This window comes from Amphiprion ocellaris, chromosome 15 (genome assembly GCF_022539595.1).
Source record: "Amphiprion ocellaris isolate individual 3 ecotype Okinawa chromosome 15, ASM2253959v1, whole genome shotgun sequence".
NCBI classification, from domain to species: domain Eukaryota; kingdom Metazoa; phylum Chordata; class Actinopteri; family Pomacentridae; genus Amphiprion; species Amphiprion ocellaris.
In genome coordinates this window covers 31355500-31370171 of record NC_072780.1, presented here as the reverse complement: position 1 = coordinate 31370171, position 14672 = coordinate 31355500, and the positions used below count along the sequence as shown (strand labels likewise).

At 38.7% G+C, this 14672-nt stretch overlaps 1 protein-coding gene across 1 annotated transcript in view; it reads left to right on the top strand.

Annotated features, from left to right (window-relative positions):
• The window catches only part of nfatc1 (nuclear factor of activated T cells 1), a 78255-nt gene that overhangs the window by 46346 nt on the left and 17237 nt on the right, over positions 1-14672 (top strand). The window contains exons 8-9 of the mRNA XM_023280249.3: positions 6914-7046; positions 13735-14298. Coding sequence (XP_023136017.2) covers positions 6914-7046; positions 13735-14298 — 697 coding nt within the window. The remainder of the gene's footprint in view (positions 1-6913; positions 7047-13734; positions 14299-14672) is intronic.

Genomic DNA, 14672 nt, shown 5'->3' with positions numbered 1-14672 from the left:
TTACAGCCTGACACAAAAAAACAGTTCTGGTCTCTATTAGTAATTTCCCATGTTAATGATGACTGAACAGAGGTGAATGTTTATATGAACCATCATTTGAAATTGTTTTACAGCTTAAAGCTGTCCATAATTAAATACATTTTGAATGAGAAGTCAGCATTATCATAGGACAGAGAGGTTTTCTTGGTTCACCTCAGCTCCACTCTTTGCTTTTTAGATTAATGTTGACAAGACTCCATAAAGTCAGAGCTCCTGGCCAAGAAATAGTCCAGCACATAAACTTTAGAGGTCCTGCTTGGAGGATTTTCTTGCTTTTAGACAGAGCCAGGCTGCTGTTTATGCCTTTCTCCAGTCTTTATGTTACTTTTCAGTCGGGCTATGGCCTCGTTCTGTCCAACAATGTCAGAAATCAAATGTGTTTGGAGTGTGAAACATTAAAAAAGGAAAGTTTAGCAAGTCAAATAAAGCAAGTGTAGCAAATCCAAGGTATTATATAAGTAATAGAAATGTGCAGGAATGTGCAAATATTTCACCTGAGAATGGGCAAAATTAGACAGTATGTGGCGTAAACAACTTGAAATGTGTGAGAAGATAATGATTTTTAAAATGCTTTGCACTTATGCATAGTGTTCATTCTGCAGCCAAGATCATTTTTAGTTACGGATTATCGTGTATTTAGTTAAACAGGACAATTTACAGGATAATTTAAACAAAACTGTGACTATTGGCGCACTGGTAAAACTTTATCGGGCTGGAACAAAAGGCGACATTTAAACTCCGACAGATCTTCATAACAACTGAAAAAGCAACCATCAAAGGGTGTAAATATGATCTAATATTGCGATATTAACATTAAAGTTATCGGTTGCTGTGTACCAGATTGAAACAAAGGCATAAAAAGGTTAATTCTAGAGCTGTTAGCAATGGTATAATCATGTGAACGTTGGACAACGGCGACAGTAAGTGAGACACGTTACACAGTTATCAAATCTGGTCTCGTGATGTTTAAAGCAGCTGTTTTCAATCATTTAACGAAACTCAGTGCCCAAGTGTTTGATTTTAGTAAACAAACATCTAAATCAAGTGAGCTGAGAGTGTATAAAGCTCCTCTTATTGTCCTTTTTATAGAGATGTCCCAGATCATTTATTATTTACCCAACACTAAATCCTAATCTGATACCATTTTTCCCAGATGATACACACTTCAAGTCCATTAAAGTTTGGAAAATTAATAAAAAACAGCATTTCTGCGTTTTAACTGTTCTTAAATATTAGATAGGTGGACATGAACCTAGTTATACAACTCTGGTAGGATGCTGATTCAGTTCCTGTTGGTAAGCAAGGGGCACCATGACAAAGACTTCAGTGACTGTTAATAACCTCCACCCAGCGCTAATGAGTTTGAGATATGCTGGTAATATTTTGTGTTCACAAGGGTATTTTTAGACGTAAGGAATCACGCTTCCCAAAATTTGATGCTTGACGGTTGTACAACTATCCAGTGTCACAATTGATAACAGGAATCTAAAACATCATCCACACTGGATACAGATGTACACAAGAAAAATATAGATTAAAAGTTGTCACTTTGTGGATTTTCTCGGCCCCCAGCAGGAGAATAGCAGCATTTTGTTTGAAACAGTTTGTGTTGGCAAGCAGATGGCATCGTGGGGGTTTAGGTAGCGAGGGGCACCATGACAAAGACTTCTGTGGTGGTTAATGACTTCCAACCAGAGCTGATTTGTTTGAGACAATCAAGGATACTTGGCCAATGTTGTTATATCTTAGTGGGATATGTAGCGTGTCTAAATCATGTATCTGTTGACAAAAACTTTGACTTGACTGCTGCCAATTACTGATTAAAAAATGATTCAAAACTAGCGTCCCAAGCATCCGGCCACAAATTGTCTACTTTTTTGATGACACCTGTATGACAGTGGATGTAAACAAAGTATCAAACTTAGCTCATTCTTTGATCGTGATGTGGACATCTTTGTGTTTGTGTTATTTTTTTTTTTTTTTAATATTCTGAAGTAAAAATTTTACATGAGTGAGAAGCTTGAGACTTGAACTTTATATTTGCATGATAGATATGAAGTAAGTAGGCTGTTAATTTAGCTTTGGACACCGATAAGAAAACAGATGACACAGAGTTATAACTGTTAATTTTGCTGGGGAAGCAGCAGTATTTTTTTAGAAACAGTTCATGTTGTGAAGTCGAGAGCATTGTGGGGGTTTAGCTAGCAAGGGGAACCATGACCAACAGTTCTGTGATGGTTAATGGCCTTTGACTAGAAGCTTAGATGTGTTTGAGACAGCCAACAATACTTGGCCAATGTTTATATGTCTTAGTGGGATATGTAACGTGTCTAAATCATGTATTGGTTGACAAGAAAAGAACAATTCAGCACAGGAAAAGTGCAGAGTTTTTATTATCGTCCAGTAATTCATAATGCTGCTATTTATGTATTCAAAAAATTATTAAAAATTAGCATCACAAGCGTCCAGCTACAAGCTGTACCGGGATAACAGTAGACGTAAGACATGTATCTGTACTAATCTAAGACAAGCTGAGATTAGTACAGATACCAATCTTTATGTGTGTTATTATGTGGATTGCATGATGGATATGAAGTAAGTAGGCTGTTAACTTAGCTTCAAACCCCGATGTACACAAGTAAAACAGACAACACAGAGTTGTAACTGGATTTTATCAGCTCAGTGGGGAAGCAGGAGGATTTAGTTTGAAATGTGTAGAAAAGGTGTTCAAAAGTTCAGCCTTGGAGCTGTGGGAGTTTGAACTGGGCAGAATGTCCCGTCTTGTTCTGCAACAGCTGAGAGTCGTAGCCTGGAGATAGTCGAGGGATTAGAGGATGTCTACATGCGAAGCTCTGCACCTGCTCCCAGTGTTTCCCACAGAAAACACACTCTTTCTAAAACACACATTCATGCAGTGGCTGCTGGGACATCTGTCTGCTGGAACAAAGACCCTCCTTCCTCGGTCCAACACTAAAACACCGTCAGCTGGTGTGGTCCCATTTTAAACACTGAAGCTGCCTCGGCCACTTTCAACCCAAATGGACGATACCTCACCTGCACACTCTGACTTTCCCCCCAGAAGAGCAGATTGTAGAGGCAAGGGACGATTTAATTTTAGTAATTATTTACAGTTGGACACAAATCACTGATAGAGTCCAGAAATGCTCCTCTGTGCTTAATTTGTCACATTTTTCTTCCACATACGAGAGAAATCTGTCAGGGATTTTTATTATTTTTCAGCCCTGTTTCCCAAAAATCACATCCCTGTACAACTAAACTATATTCCCAGTTAAGTTTTGAATGGAAATCAGTTTACCTCTTCATGGTGTGTCCCAAATACATTTCCAGTTAGGACAGTAAATAGTTTCGTTTCATTTCATAGACATTGCAACATGTATACGGACAACTACATTTTTGCTGCATCTTGCAAAAAGAAAATTGGAACAGTTCTCATTTTCCAGAACTAATCTACAAGAGAAGTCTGTTTCATGGTTCTTTAAGGTTTTTTCTATCTTTTTTTTTTTTTTAAACATGGAGTTTGTTGACATCCAAGCTGTACATGTGCACAATATAATGAGCAGAAACAGGAAAGAACCATTGAAAAGGTAGATTTGGTTGCAAAAACATCAGTTGTATGAAATTATTTCAGCTACAGAAAGGATGATGTCAGCCAAAAACATGTCGTCTGTAAGCAGAGTTTTGATTTGCTGCTACCACATGAAACTATTAGCCTGTTAGACTAATTTAAATCATTTAAATCTCACTAACAATTAGTGCAAAGACAGGTCTGAATGCCATCCAAAGCAAAAACAATTTTATTTGTCTTTACCAGAGTTATGCCCAATTAGAGGGCTCCTAATGCTTTTGTTTTCTAGCTTTTTAAAAAATGTATTTTTTTTTGTTGCTGATGCATTCTCCTACAAAATCACCCCAGTTGTTCACCTGCTAAAAATTCCTGTATTTTTTCATATCGCAGAAAAACAAATCACTTTTTTCCGACATCGTACAGCCATGTTTCAATCTGTGTGTCATTACTGTTTATTTTTTTGCTTTGTCGCCCCTTTTCTGTGACCCAGTTCTTTACTCTGTGCAACAGGACTCTGTTAACCAAGAAAACGAAGGAGAAGCTTCAAACATGTTGAAAAATAGAGCCATGACATGATTCTTTTCTGAAACCTAACAGAATGAGTGAAAAATCAAATTGAACTCAAAGAATGCTGATCCCACACAGAACACAAACCCCCATTCATCTGTGTGAAAGTTCTGTCTCCTTTAAACTGAAAACTAGTTTAATCATTCAAGTAGAAAATATGTTTCCTTCAAAAACAAATTTGCATGTCGTTCAAAAACATAACTGAGTTGCAGCTGTGCTCAGTAGACGTTGGGTTTCGTACCACTTTATTATGCAACGCATGTTCATATAAAACCTTCAAAACTGGTAAATGTCGTCTTCTGCACGTTTAATCTCAACCCAGTAAACTGACACGTTGGACAGCAGTGAAATGCAGTGAATATTCCTGTCCAGCCTGTTAGATTTTAGCGCCGCGTTGAAGCATTTCCAGGGTTTTTATCAGCTAATTGTGAGTAGAAAAGCCTCATCTGGCTCCACTCGGCTTTACGACTGCAGTGATTTAATGGATGTGCGTCAGCCTTCACCTGTACTGTCGAGGCCGGACGCCCTCCGAAGCACAGTTTGGCAGACGGATGACTTCCTCCTTCGCTACTGAGCCGCACTCTGTAATCACACACATGTTCAGAAACACACACCTGGAGCCGACGTGTCCACGAGCTGAACCCAGAACGTGGTCGCTGCCGGCCTTCGCTCTCAGCAGGTCGCTCTGCTGGGGAAATAAACCATCCCAGCTCCGAGTTATTCGTTGTGCAAACAGCCCGGCTTCTCTATAACCTCACTTCAGGGTCTCTCTGTGGCTCCTTCGTTCGGGAAAACAACCAGATTTTCAGATTTTATCTGTAACTGCAGGCTGAAAGTTTTATGGAAAGTAGAATGTGGATCTCAGTGACCCACCAAGGAGAGACAGAAACTCTGCTAGACGAATTCAGGAATCCTTCCCAACAGATAGTCAGCTGAAAGGAAAACAACAACAACACGTTTCTGCACTTAAACCTCTGAAATCACAGTCGATTTAATGGTTGCAAACACAAGATGCTACTCTTTGAGTGCATTAAATTGTCCCAGTTAATGAATTGCAATAAGACCAATAATTTTGGTATTACAAGCTTTCTGAAATGTTCTGTTTAAATATGCAGCTGTGGTATTATCTTAGTAAATGTGCATTAATTTGCATGGATATCAAGTGAAGGTGAAGTAAAATAAGCACTAAAAATGTGGAAATTTTCTTTCCATGAGTATCAAAGACAACATCATGGGAGCAAACATCCCAAACTGACCAGAAAGAAGAAGAAATTGGGTCATTCTATGAAAAATCCATCAGTTCTTGCCACATAACCTCCTCAGATTTTCAATGTACAATAACTTCAGTGTATTGAATGAAGACAATGAAAGGTTTTACCTTCATACTATGAATATTTTCAGAGTTACAGACCCTTGAAGTACATAGAAGTTGGTCAAAATGTCATGTTTTTTAAAATTGCATTACTTTTTCAGGCATTTTTGAGCCTCGTAACTTCATTTTATGTGTTAAAATATCCTTATGTCAGAAAATAGTTTTGCTACAGAAGGAATCCTCTCTAGTAGATGATTCTGTTATCTTCTGTGTGTAAAATGCTCCTTTCATTGTCTATAATAGTTCTGACCAACCACCTACCAACATGCTGATATGAGCCTTGAAAGTTTACCCAGAATGCACTGTCTAAAAAGATAAAAACTTCTCTAACGTGACTCCAGATTTGTTCAAAATGACCCAAAACCTGTCCAAACTGACATTTTGAATTACGCTAAATATGTCTAACGTGACAAAAACTTCTCTAACGTGACTCCAGACTTGTCCAAAATGATTCAATTCTTGTCCTAAAATGACTAAAAATTTGTCCAAAATGATCAAAAAGTTCTCTAAAATGACTCAAGTGTAGAGGAGTCTTCAAGAAAATATACATATTGGAAAATTATTTTGTTTTCCCTCAACCAGATCTGTCTAAAATGACCCAATTCTTGTCTATAAAGACAAAAACTTCTCTAAAGTGACTCAAAAATTGTCCAAAATGACTCAAAACCGAACAAAATAATCATAACTAGATGATCGTGGTATCTTCTGTGTGTAAAATGCTCCTTACATTGTCTATAATAGTTCTGACCAACCACCTACCAACATGCTGATATGAGCCTTGAAAGTTTACCCAGAATGCACTTTATAAAGTTTCCCTAAACCTTTCCAAAAATGTGTCTGAAACGATTCAAAACATGTCCAAAAGGTCTTGAAACTTCTCCAATAAATTTGTCTTTTGTCCAAAAAATGTCTACAGTTAATGAAAATTCTTCCAAAATGGCTTTAAAATTGTCCAAAATGATTCAAACCCTGTCAAAATGACGAAAGCTTCCCCAGAATAACTTGAAATCCAAGAAAAGGAATCTAGAAGATGATTCTGGTATCTTCTGAGGGTAAAATGCTCCTTTCATTGTCTATAATAGTTCTGACCAACCACCTACCAACATGCTGATATGAGCCTTAAAGTTTACCCAGAATGCACTTTTTAAAGTTTTCTCTGGTGAATTATCAGGAAACAGAAACACATCCAGGGTACCTGTGATTGTTTCTATGATTCTATGTCATAGACGTTAAACAGCTGCAGTTTTGCTGTTCATATTATGATACATCCCATAATACTGATGCTTCATAGCACATTTTTAGTCTTTGGATTGAAGAGTGAAGTGGTACGTTTTTGCTTGTCTTTGCAGAATTCGCTCCTGGTTGAAATCCCTCCCTACCGGAACCAAAGACTGTCCACCCCCGTCCACGTCAACTTCTACGTCTGCAACGGCAAGAGGAAAAGAAGCCAGTACCAGCGCTTCACCTACGTCCCCGCCAGCGGTAAACTTCTCATTTACTGACCGAACCAGGGCTTTAGTGGGGGATTCAGTTCAATTCAATTCAACTCAGCAAGCTTTATTAGTGTGAATGTCAACAATATTGCTGACGATATAATTCAAAAATGACGCAACAAAATAGAGAAAATGCAGTTTAGTAAATAGAATAAAATGAATAAGAGGATAAAAAGAGCAAAAAATGTGGCAAGAAAATATGATAAACAGTAAATCTGAGTCACCATTTCTGTAACATGAGGATGGGATATGAAGAACAAGAACTATCTCGTCTTGAGAAAGACTGCAGGTTTATAGCTGTTACTTCCTTTAGTTTTACAACTCTAGATATACACACATGTAGAGTATCGAACTTTATTAACTGAGGATCTCAGTCAGGTCAGAAATAGTCTTTATCAGGAGTTTAGCTACAACATAGAGGCAGCTGTGATGTCAACAGAGTCTTTTTTTCTTTGTTTCCCGTGAAGCTTTGACTGCTGAAGAACAGGAAACACTTAATGTATGACAGGAGGAGTCATAGGTGTCTTGGTGGCCTCCTTCAATTGTTTTTCTTCTTGTAATTCCTTCAGAGGAGTGATAGGTGTCTTGGTAGCCTCCTTCACTGGTTTCTTTCTTGTAACTTCTTCAGAGTAGTCGTCGGTGTCTTGGTGGCAAGTAACAAGCTTTAGTAGCCGGTTCTTCGACTTTTTAAACAGTTTTAAAATGAAAACGATCTCTGTCTGGACTTTAAGCACAGTTTCAGAAATGATCTCTGTGCATACTAACATGCCGTTAAACGCATATTGCATAAAACTTTATGGGTATACAGGTGCCGGTGTAAACATGAAGCAGGGATTTGGTTGTTTAGTTGTAGGAAATACTACAGAAATGGACCAGAATTGGTGAAAAATATGACCAGAAACTACTTGAACTGCACAACTGGGTAATCAGCACATGAAATTTGTTGTACAGCCTCAAGTCAAGGCTGATATCTTTTTGTTTTCTGGAATATGTTCGGGGGAAATCTGGACACAAACGTAGTGACAGTTAAGCTCAATCAGAAAGTAAACATGGGTGTCCTTCCAAAAGTTTCAGTTTCTGCCCAACCTGGAGATTTCTAAATTCAACAAGGTCAGCAGTGTTTACAAAAGTCTCTGTGTTGGAGTCCGAGAACTCCGAAGTCATGTGGATGTTTGGCGTAAGCGTTGGAGTGCATTAGAGTGGATGTAGCCTCAGTGTTGTAGATCATAAATAATCCTACTGTCATGTTAATATCCAACAAACAACTGCTTTCATTGGAATCCGGTGTCAGTCTGACGTTTGGTAAACCCGAAAACTATCACCAGAAACTTTAATAGACAAGTAGTCAAACCAGTGTTCCCGCAAAAAAAGAAAAAAAAATCTGCCTCCATTAACCTCCACCCTCCATCGCTCTCAGTCTGCCTTTCATATCCCAGACTAATTAGAAACATTTTCACCAGCGTTTTACATCTGAAGACCAGAACAAACAGTTTGTATTCCCCCTCGTCTGGCGGTTTGCAAGGGAGGAACAAAGCAACGCTATTATTCCTCCATTGTAAAAAAAAGAAATCCATAAAATGTGTTCTTTTCCATACCTGGGCGCTGCAGCAACTGGACGCACCCGGGTGGGGAACGGGGGGCATGGGAAAAGCATGTTATTTGAATAGAGAGGCTACTGCCAAGCTAAATATAAACACTGACCCACCAACTGAAATGTAAAAACCGCTGCTAATTGCACTCCAGGCCCGCAGCGAAAATCCAGTGGGTGGTTCAAAGCTGCGATTCAGCTGCAGCGGCCCGGCCCAGTTCGTGGGCGACGGAGTGCCCCGCTGTGAAAGTGGAGCATTGTCCTCAGAGTGGAGGGGAGGGAGTGTGGTCGGTGTCTCCTGAAGGATCGACAATATGGCCTGAGACTCGTCAAGAAAAGAAGAAAACCCCTGAGAAAGTTTAACTCTCTGAACCCCAAAACATGCTGTAAGCTTTGAAAAGCCAAACCAAAACTAAGAAAGAAAGTGTGAAAATAAGAAAAATCCTCGGATGCTCAAGTTTCTGATGGTCTTTGAACTACTCATCTCTGATGTACAGTTCCATCTGGAATAATCTCCAAATCTAAGCTTAAAATTGGGATATTTCTTCAAAACCACTTTATTCTGCATGTCTCATTTAATTAATTACCCAAATTGCAGTGTTTATCATAGAAAGAAAGTGTTAAATCAGGAATAAACATCAGATTTTCAACTTTCTGACGGCATTTGAACTACTCACTGTAACTTTTGGGAAAATTAATCAAATCTAAACCTAAAATTGGTATATTTCATCAATATCACTTTATTTTGTATTTCTCATTTAAAAATTCCGCAAAAATACACTGTTTATGAATTTTAAAGAATGGTAAAAACTGGAATATTTATCAGATTAGTCACTTTCTGACTGTCCTTGAACTTCTCATCTGTGATGTACAGTATCATTGGAAAAATTAATCAAATTTAAGCTTAAAATTGGGGTATTTCACCAAACTCACTTTATTCTGCGTGACTCATTTAAAAATTCAACAAAAGTACACTGATTATGAATTTTAAAAATGGTTAAAACAGTTTTTCACTTTCTGATGGAAAAAGAAAGTGTGAAAACAAGAAAAATCATTGGATGTTCAAGTTTATTTTTTCATTAAACTATTCATCTGTGATGTGCAGTTATTTCTATCAGGAAAATTAACCCAATCTAAGCTTAAATTTGAGATATTTAATCAAAATCACTTCATTTTGCATGTCTCATTTAAAAATTCAACAAAAATACATTGTTTATCAATTTAGAAAACAATGCAAACAGAAATATCTATTGGATTTGTTGCTTTCTGATGGAAAAAGAAACGTTGAAAACAAGAAAAATCGTCGGAGGATCAGGTTTCTGACGGTCCTTGAACTACTCATCTGTAACATAAAGTTCCTTTGGAAAAAATTAACCAAATCTAAGCTTAAAATTGGGATATTTCATCAAAATCACTTCATTTTGCATGACTCATTTAAAAATTCAACAATAACACGCTGGTTATCAATACAAGAAATGGTAAAAACTGGAATGTTTACTGGAGTTGTAACTTTCTGATGGGGAATTTTTTTTTTTCCACATTTCTGATGGTTCTTGAACTACTCATTGGTGATATTTAATTATTTCCATCAGTAAAGTCAACCCAGTCTAAGCTTAAAATTGGGATGTTTCATCAAAATCATCGGACATTCAAGTTTCTGACTGTCCTTGAACTACTCACCTGTGTCTACAGTTTCATTGGAAAAATTAACCAAATATAAGCTTAAATTCAATCCTTGAACTAATCATCTCGGTTGCGCAGTTCTGTCTGCAAAATTAACCAAATCGTTAAAAAAAATAAAGTTAAAAATCACAATATACATCAAAATCACTTTATTCTGCATGTCTCATTTTTAAAAAATAAGCCATTTATACACCAGAAACTGTTAAAAAAAAAAAAAAAAGAATTGTCAGATTTTGAGCTTTGCAACGGTCCTTGAATTACTCATCTATTGAACACTATTTCTAATTAAAAATCAAATCAAATCTAAGCTTAAAATCATGATATTTCACCAAAATCACTTTATTCTACATGTTTTATTAAAAATTCAACAAAAATACACTTTTTATCAATGTCTCACTTTAAAGAAAATGTCAAAATTAAGAAAAAAGTTTTTAAAAAGTAGAAAGAAAACTAGAACGAAACTGCTGGATTGTAAACTTTCTGATGGTCTTTGAATAAATCATCCATGATATGCACTTCCATTGGAAAGATCAACTAAATCTAAGGTTACAATTGTGATATTTCACCAAAATCATTTTATTCTACATTCACCGAAATTACACCATTTTTTATAGAAAAAAAGTAAAAACAGGAATAATTATCAGTTTTGTAATGTTCCGATGGCCCTTGAACTCATCGATGGTGACGTGCATTTCCATTGAGAAAATTAAAGAAATCCAAGGGAAAATCATGATGTTTTGGTTAAGATTCAGCTACAAATTAACCCTGAGCATTAAGCTATTTCTGTAAAAATCAAACAATCCTGTGCAGCTCAGCGTAGCCGAGACGTCATCAGTGACTCAGCTGCAAACAAAAGTCATGCAACAAACATTGGGCTGAACTACAGGCAGTGTTTATCAGATAGGAGGAAACAAACTGAGTCACCGCGTTGTTCCACGATTAGTAATACCTGTGGGCATTTGGGAATATATTGGACATGTTGACTCCAGATTTTTATCAGTTTTTATAAAATAAATAACAAAAGACATTCAACTTTTTTTGTTCCTCTTTGTTTGGTTCATGATAGAAGATATTTCTGAGTTTATCTTTACTTTTAATCGCTTTAATCATGGTTGTTCTGTTTCCATAGAGGTGAAAAATGAGCCTGCGATGAGTGAATAACTGCTCAGGGTTAAATCAAATGGACAAACTGAGTAAAAACACATGGAAATGATGATTAAACCTTCAGTTCTTTGAAAACAGGATGTAAACACATTCACTTTTTCCTTTTGTTATTTAAAAAAACACCTTTCATGATGAACTTTCTGCAGCAGCAGCTGTTACAACAGATTTATTTTTGGGTTAACACACGGTTGACTTTCACACTCCGGAAACCCAGCGAAGCGCTCAAATGTTTGCACTTCTTCTTGCTGCTTTCTGCATCTTCGTATCCTCCACAGGCAGACAGACACACTTCCTCTGAACGGGCCCAAAATAGTGGCGTGTTTTCTATTTCGGTCCTGCGGTCGTCGAAACCATCTCATCGCAGTTCCTCTTTTACAGTGGAGGCTTCAGCGAGGCATGACACGTCCCAGTTTCACTCCTTCTAGTCTAATTAGCTGTTTTATTTAGGCGGGAACACCCAAAGATATCTTTTAAAGCAACAAGGCGATGAAAGAGACAAACAAGATGCAGATAGAGCAACAGTTTGCTTTGGTAGGAAACTCCAGAAAATATGACTAATTTACTGCTTCGGCTTCAAGCACATGCTTCGCATTTTAATCTGAAACAGCTTCACCAAGAAGAGAATGAGATCCAGTGTAGCAGAAAAAGAAACTTTGAAAACATGAAAAATCATTGGATGGTCAAGTTTCTGACAGTCCTTGAACTACTCGCATGTAACGTACAGTTTTATTGGAAAAACTAACCCAATGTAAGCTTAAAATTGGGATATTTCACCAAAATGACTTTATTTTGCTTGTCTCATTTTAAAAATCTACAAAAATACGCTGGTTATCAATACAAGAATGGTAAAAAAAAAAACAGAAATATTCATCCGATTTGTTACTTTCTGATAGAAAGAGAAACTTTAAAAACAAGAAAAAAATCATTGGATGTACAAGTTTTTGACAATTCTTCAACTACTCATCTGTGACATACACTTGTATTGGAAAAAAATAACCAAATCCAAACTTAAAATTGGGATATTTCATCAAAATGACTTGAATTTGTGTGTCTCATTTAAAAATTCTACCAAAATACACTGGTTATCAATACAAGAAACAGTAAAAAAAACAAAACACAAGTATCTTTATCAGATTTGTAACTTTCTGACGGAAAAAGGAACTTTGAAAACAAGAAAAAATCATTGGATGTTCAAGTTTCTGACAGTCCTTGAACTACTCATCTGTGATACGCAGTTCCAGGAAAATGAATCCAGTCTCAGCTTAAAATTGGAATATTTCATCAAAGTCACTTCTTTTTGCATGTCTCATAAAAAAAATCAACAAAACTACACTGGTTATCCATAGAAGAAACGGTAAAAAACAGGAATATTTATCAGATTTGTTACTTTCTGGTGGAAAAAAAACTTTGAAAACAACAGAAGTCATTAGATGTTCATGTTTTTGACAGTCCTTGAACTACTTATTTGTGATGTGCTGTTATTTCCATCAGTAAAGTCAACCCAGTCTAAGCTTAAAATTGGGATGTTTCATCAAAATCACGAGATGCTTAAGTTTCTGACGGTCCTTGAACAAGATGTAGATAGTGCAACAATTTGCTTCAGTGGGAAACTGGAGAAGTTATGACTAATTTACTGCTTCGGCTTCGATTTCAAGCACATGCTTCATATTTTAATGTGAAACAGCTTCACCAAGAAGAAAATGAGATCCAGTGTAGCGATGAAGGTCGTCTGCTTGTAACTGGACTCAAACGCTTGTTATATAAGATTGATGTTGTGCAGCCGATTGATGGATCTAAAAGTCAAGCATGTTTTGTTGTGAAATTCAGCCAGAACCTGAGCGACTGTGAACTCGGCGTTGGTCCTGTGATCCTCAAACAACCTAAAGACGGAGCTCAGTTTAGCTTTTTTAGTCTGGATGAGCAGCAGTAATTTTTCAGAAATGACTGAACCCTGCTGGGCTCCGAGCTGCTGCTGCTGCAACATATTTCACATGACACGTTCCCAAAGAAAACAGGCCTTTTATTATAGAGGCGGCCAGATTTTTCTTGTGTTGATGAGTCATCCCTTCTTCTTTTTTTTTCTGCTTTTGTGAAAGTTTTCAGCGGGGTGGGGGAGCTCCGGCCCTGAAACACAGAGACTCATTGATGCGAGTGTTTGTTTGGCAGCGGGTATCCTAGCCACAAACCCACTCACACTTGCAGGAATATGTGTTTACTCATTTTCCCTCCCTTTTCCGCTCAGTTCCGACAATAAAGACGGAGCCTCGCGACGACTACGACGCCCCTCTGGTGTGCACCGGCTCCGGCCTGGCGCTGCACCCCAAGCCCTTCTACCCGCCTCAGGTCGTGACCCCCATGATGCCCTCCGAGCTGCGGTCGTGCGTCGGCCCGTTCCCCGTCAACCAGCAGCGACTGCCGGCCAAACCGTCCTCCAGCCCGAATGCCAGCCCCAAACTGCACGACCTCTCGCCGCCGCCCTTCTCCAAGTGCCTCCCCCCGGGCCCGGCGCTCCCCCAGTCGCCCGTCCCTCACGTCTCCATCATCCAGGAGGCCCCTGGCCGCTACCAGCCCTCCGGCCTCTACCCGCCCAGCAGCTGCTCATCCTCCCCGACCTCGCAGCCCTCCACCCCGACCGACGCCTCCTTCTCCCCGGCCCACTGCCTGACCCCGGCCCAGCCCGGCAGCACCAGCCCCGGGGCCCAGCAGCACACGAAGGTGGCGGAGAGGGGTGGGTCCTCGCCGCCGACGCTCGCCGTCAGCATCAAGCAGGAACCGCAGGAGCTGGACCAGATGTACCTGGATGACGGTGAGGAGGTTTCTGTTGTTACACAGAATGATGGTTTCTGATGCAGTGAATGGAAAAGCAGCCTCCTAATTAATGGAACAGTGAGGTTCTTGTTAAGGGCAGCACAGTGGATTGGTGGTTAGTACTGTCGACTTGCAGCTAGAAGATCCCCAGTTCACATCCTGGCCTTCCTGGGATCTTTCTGCATGGAGTTTGCATGTTCTCCCTGTGCATGCGTGGGTTTTCTCCAGGTTCTCCAGCTTCCTCCTACAGTCCAGAAACATGCTGAGGTTAATTAGTAACTCTAAAATGTCTGTAGGTGTGAATGTGTGTGATTGTTTGTCTGTATATGTAGATAGACTGGTGATCTGTCCAGGGTGTCCCCTGCCTTCACC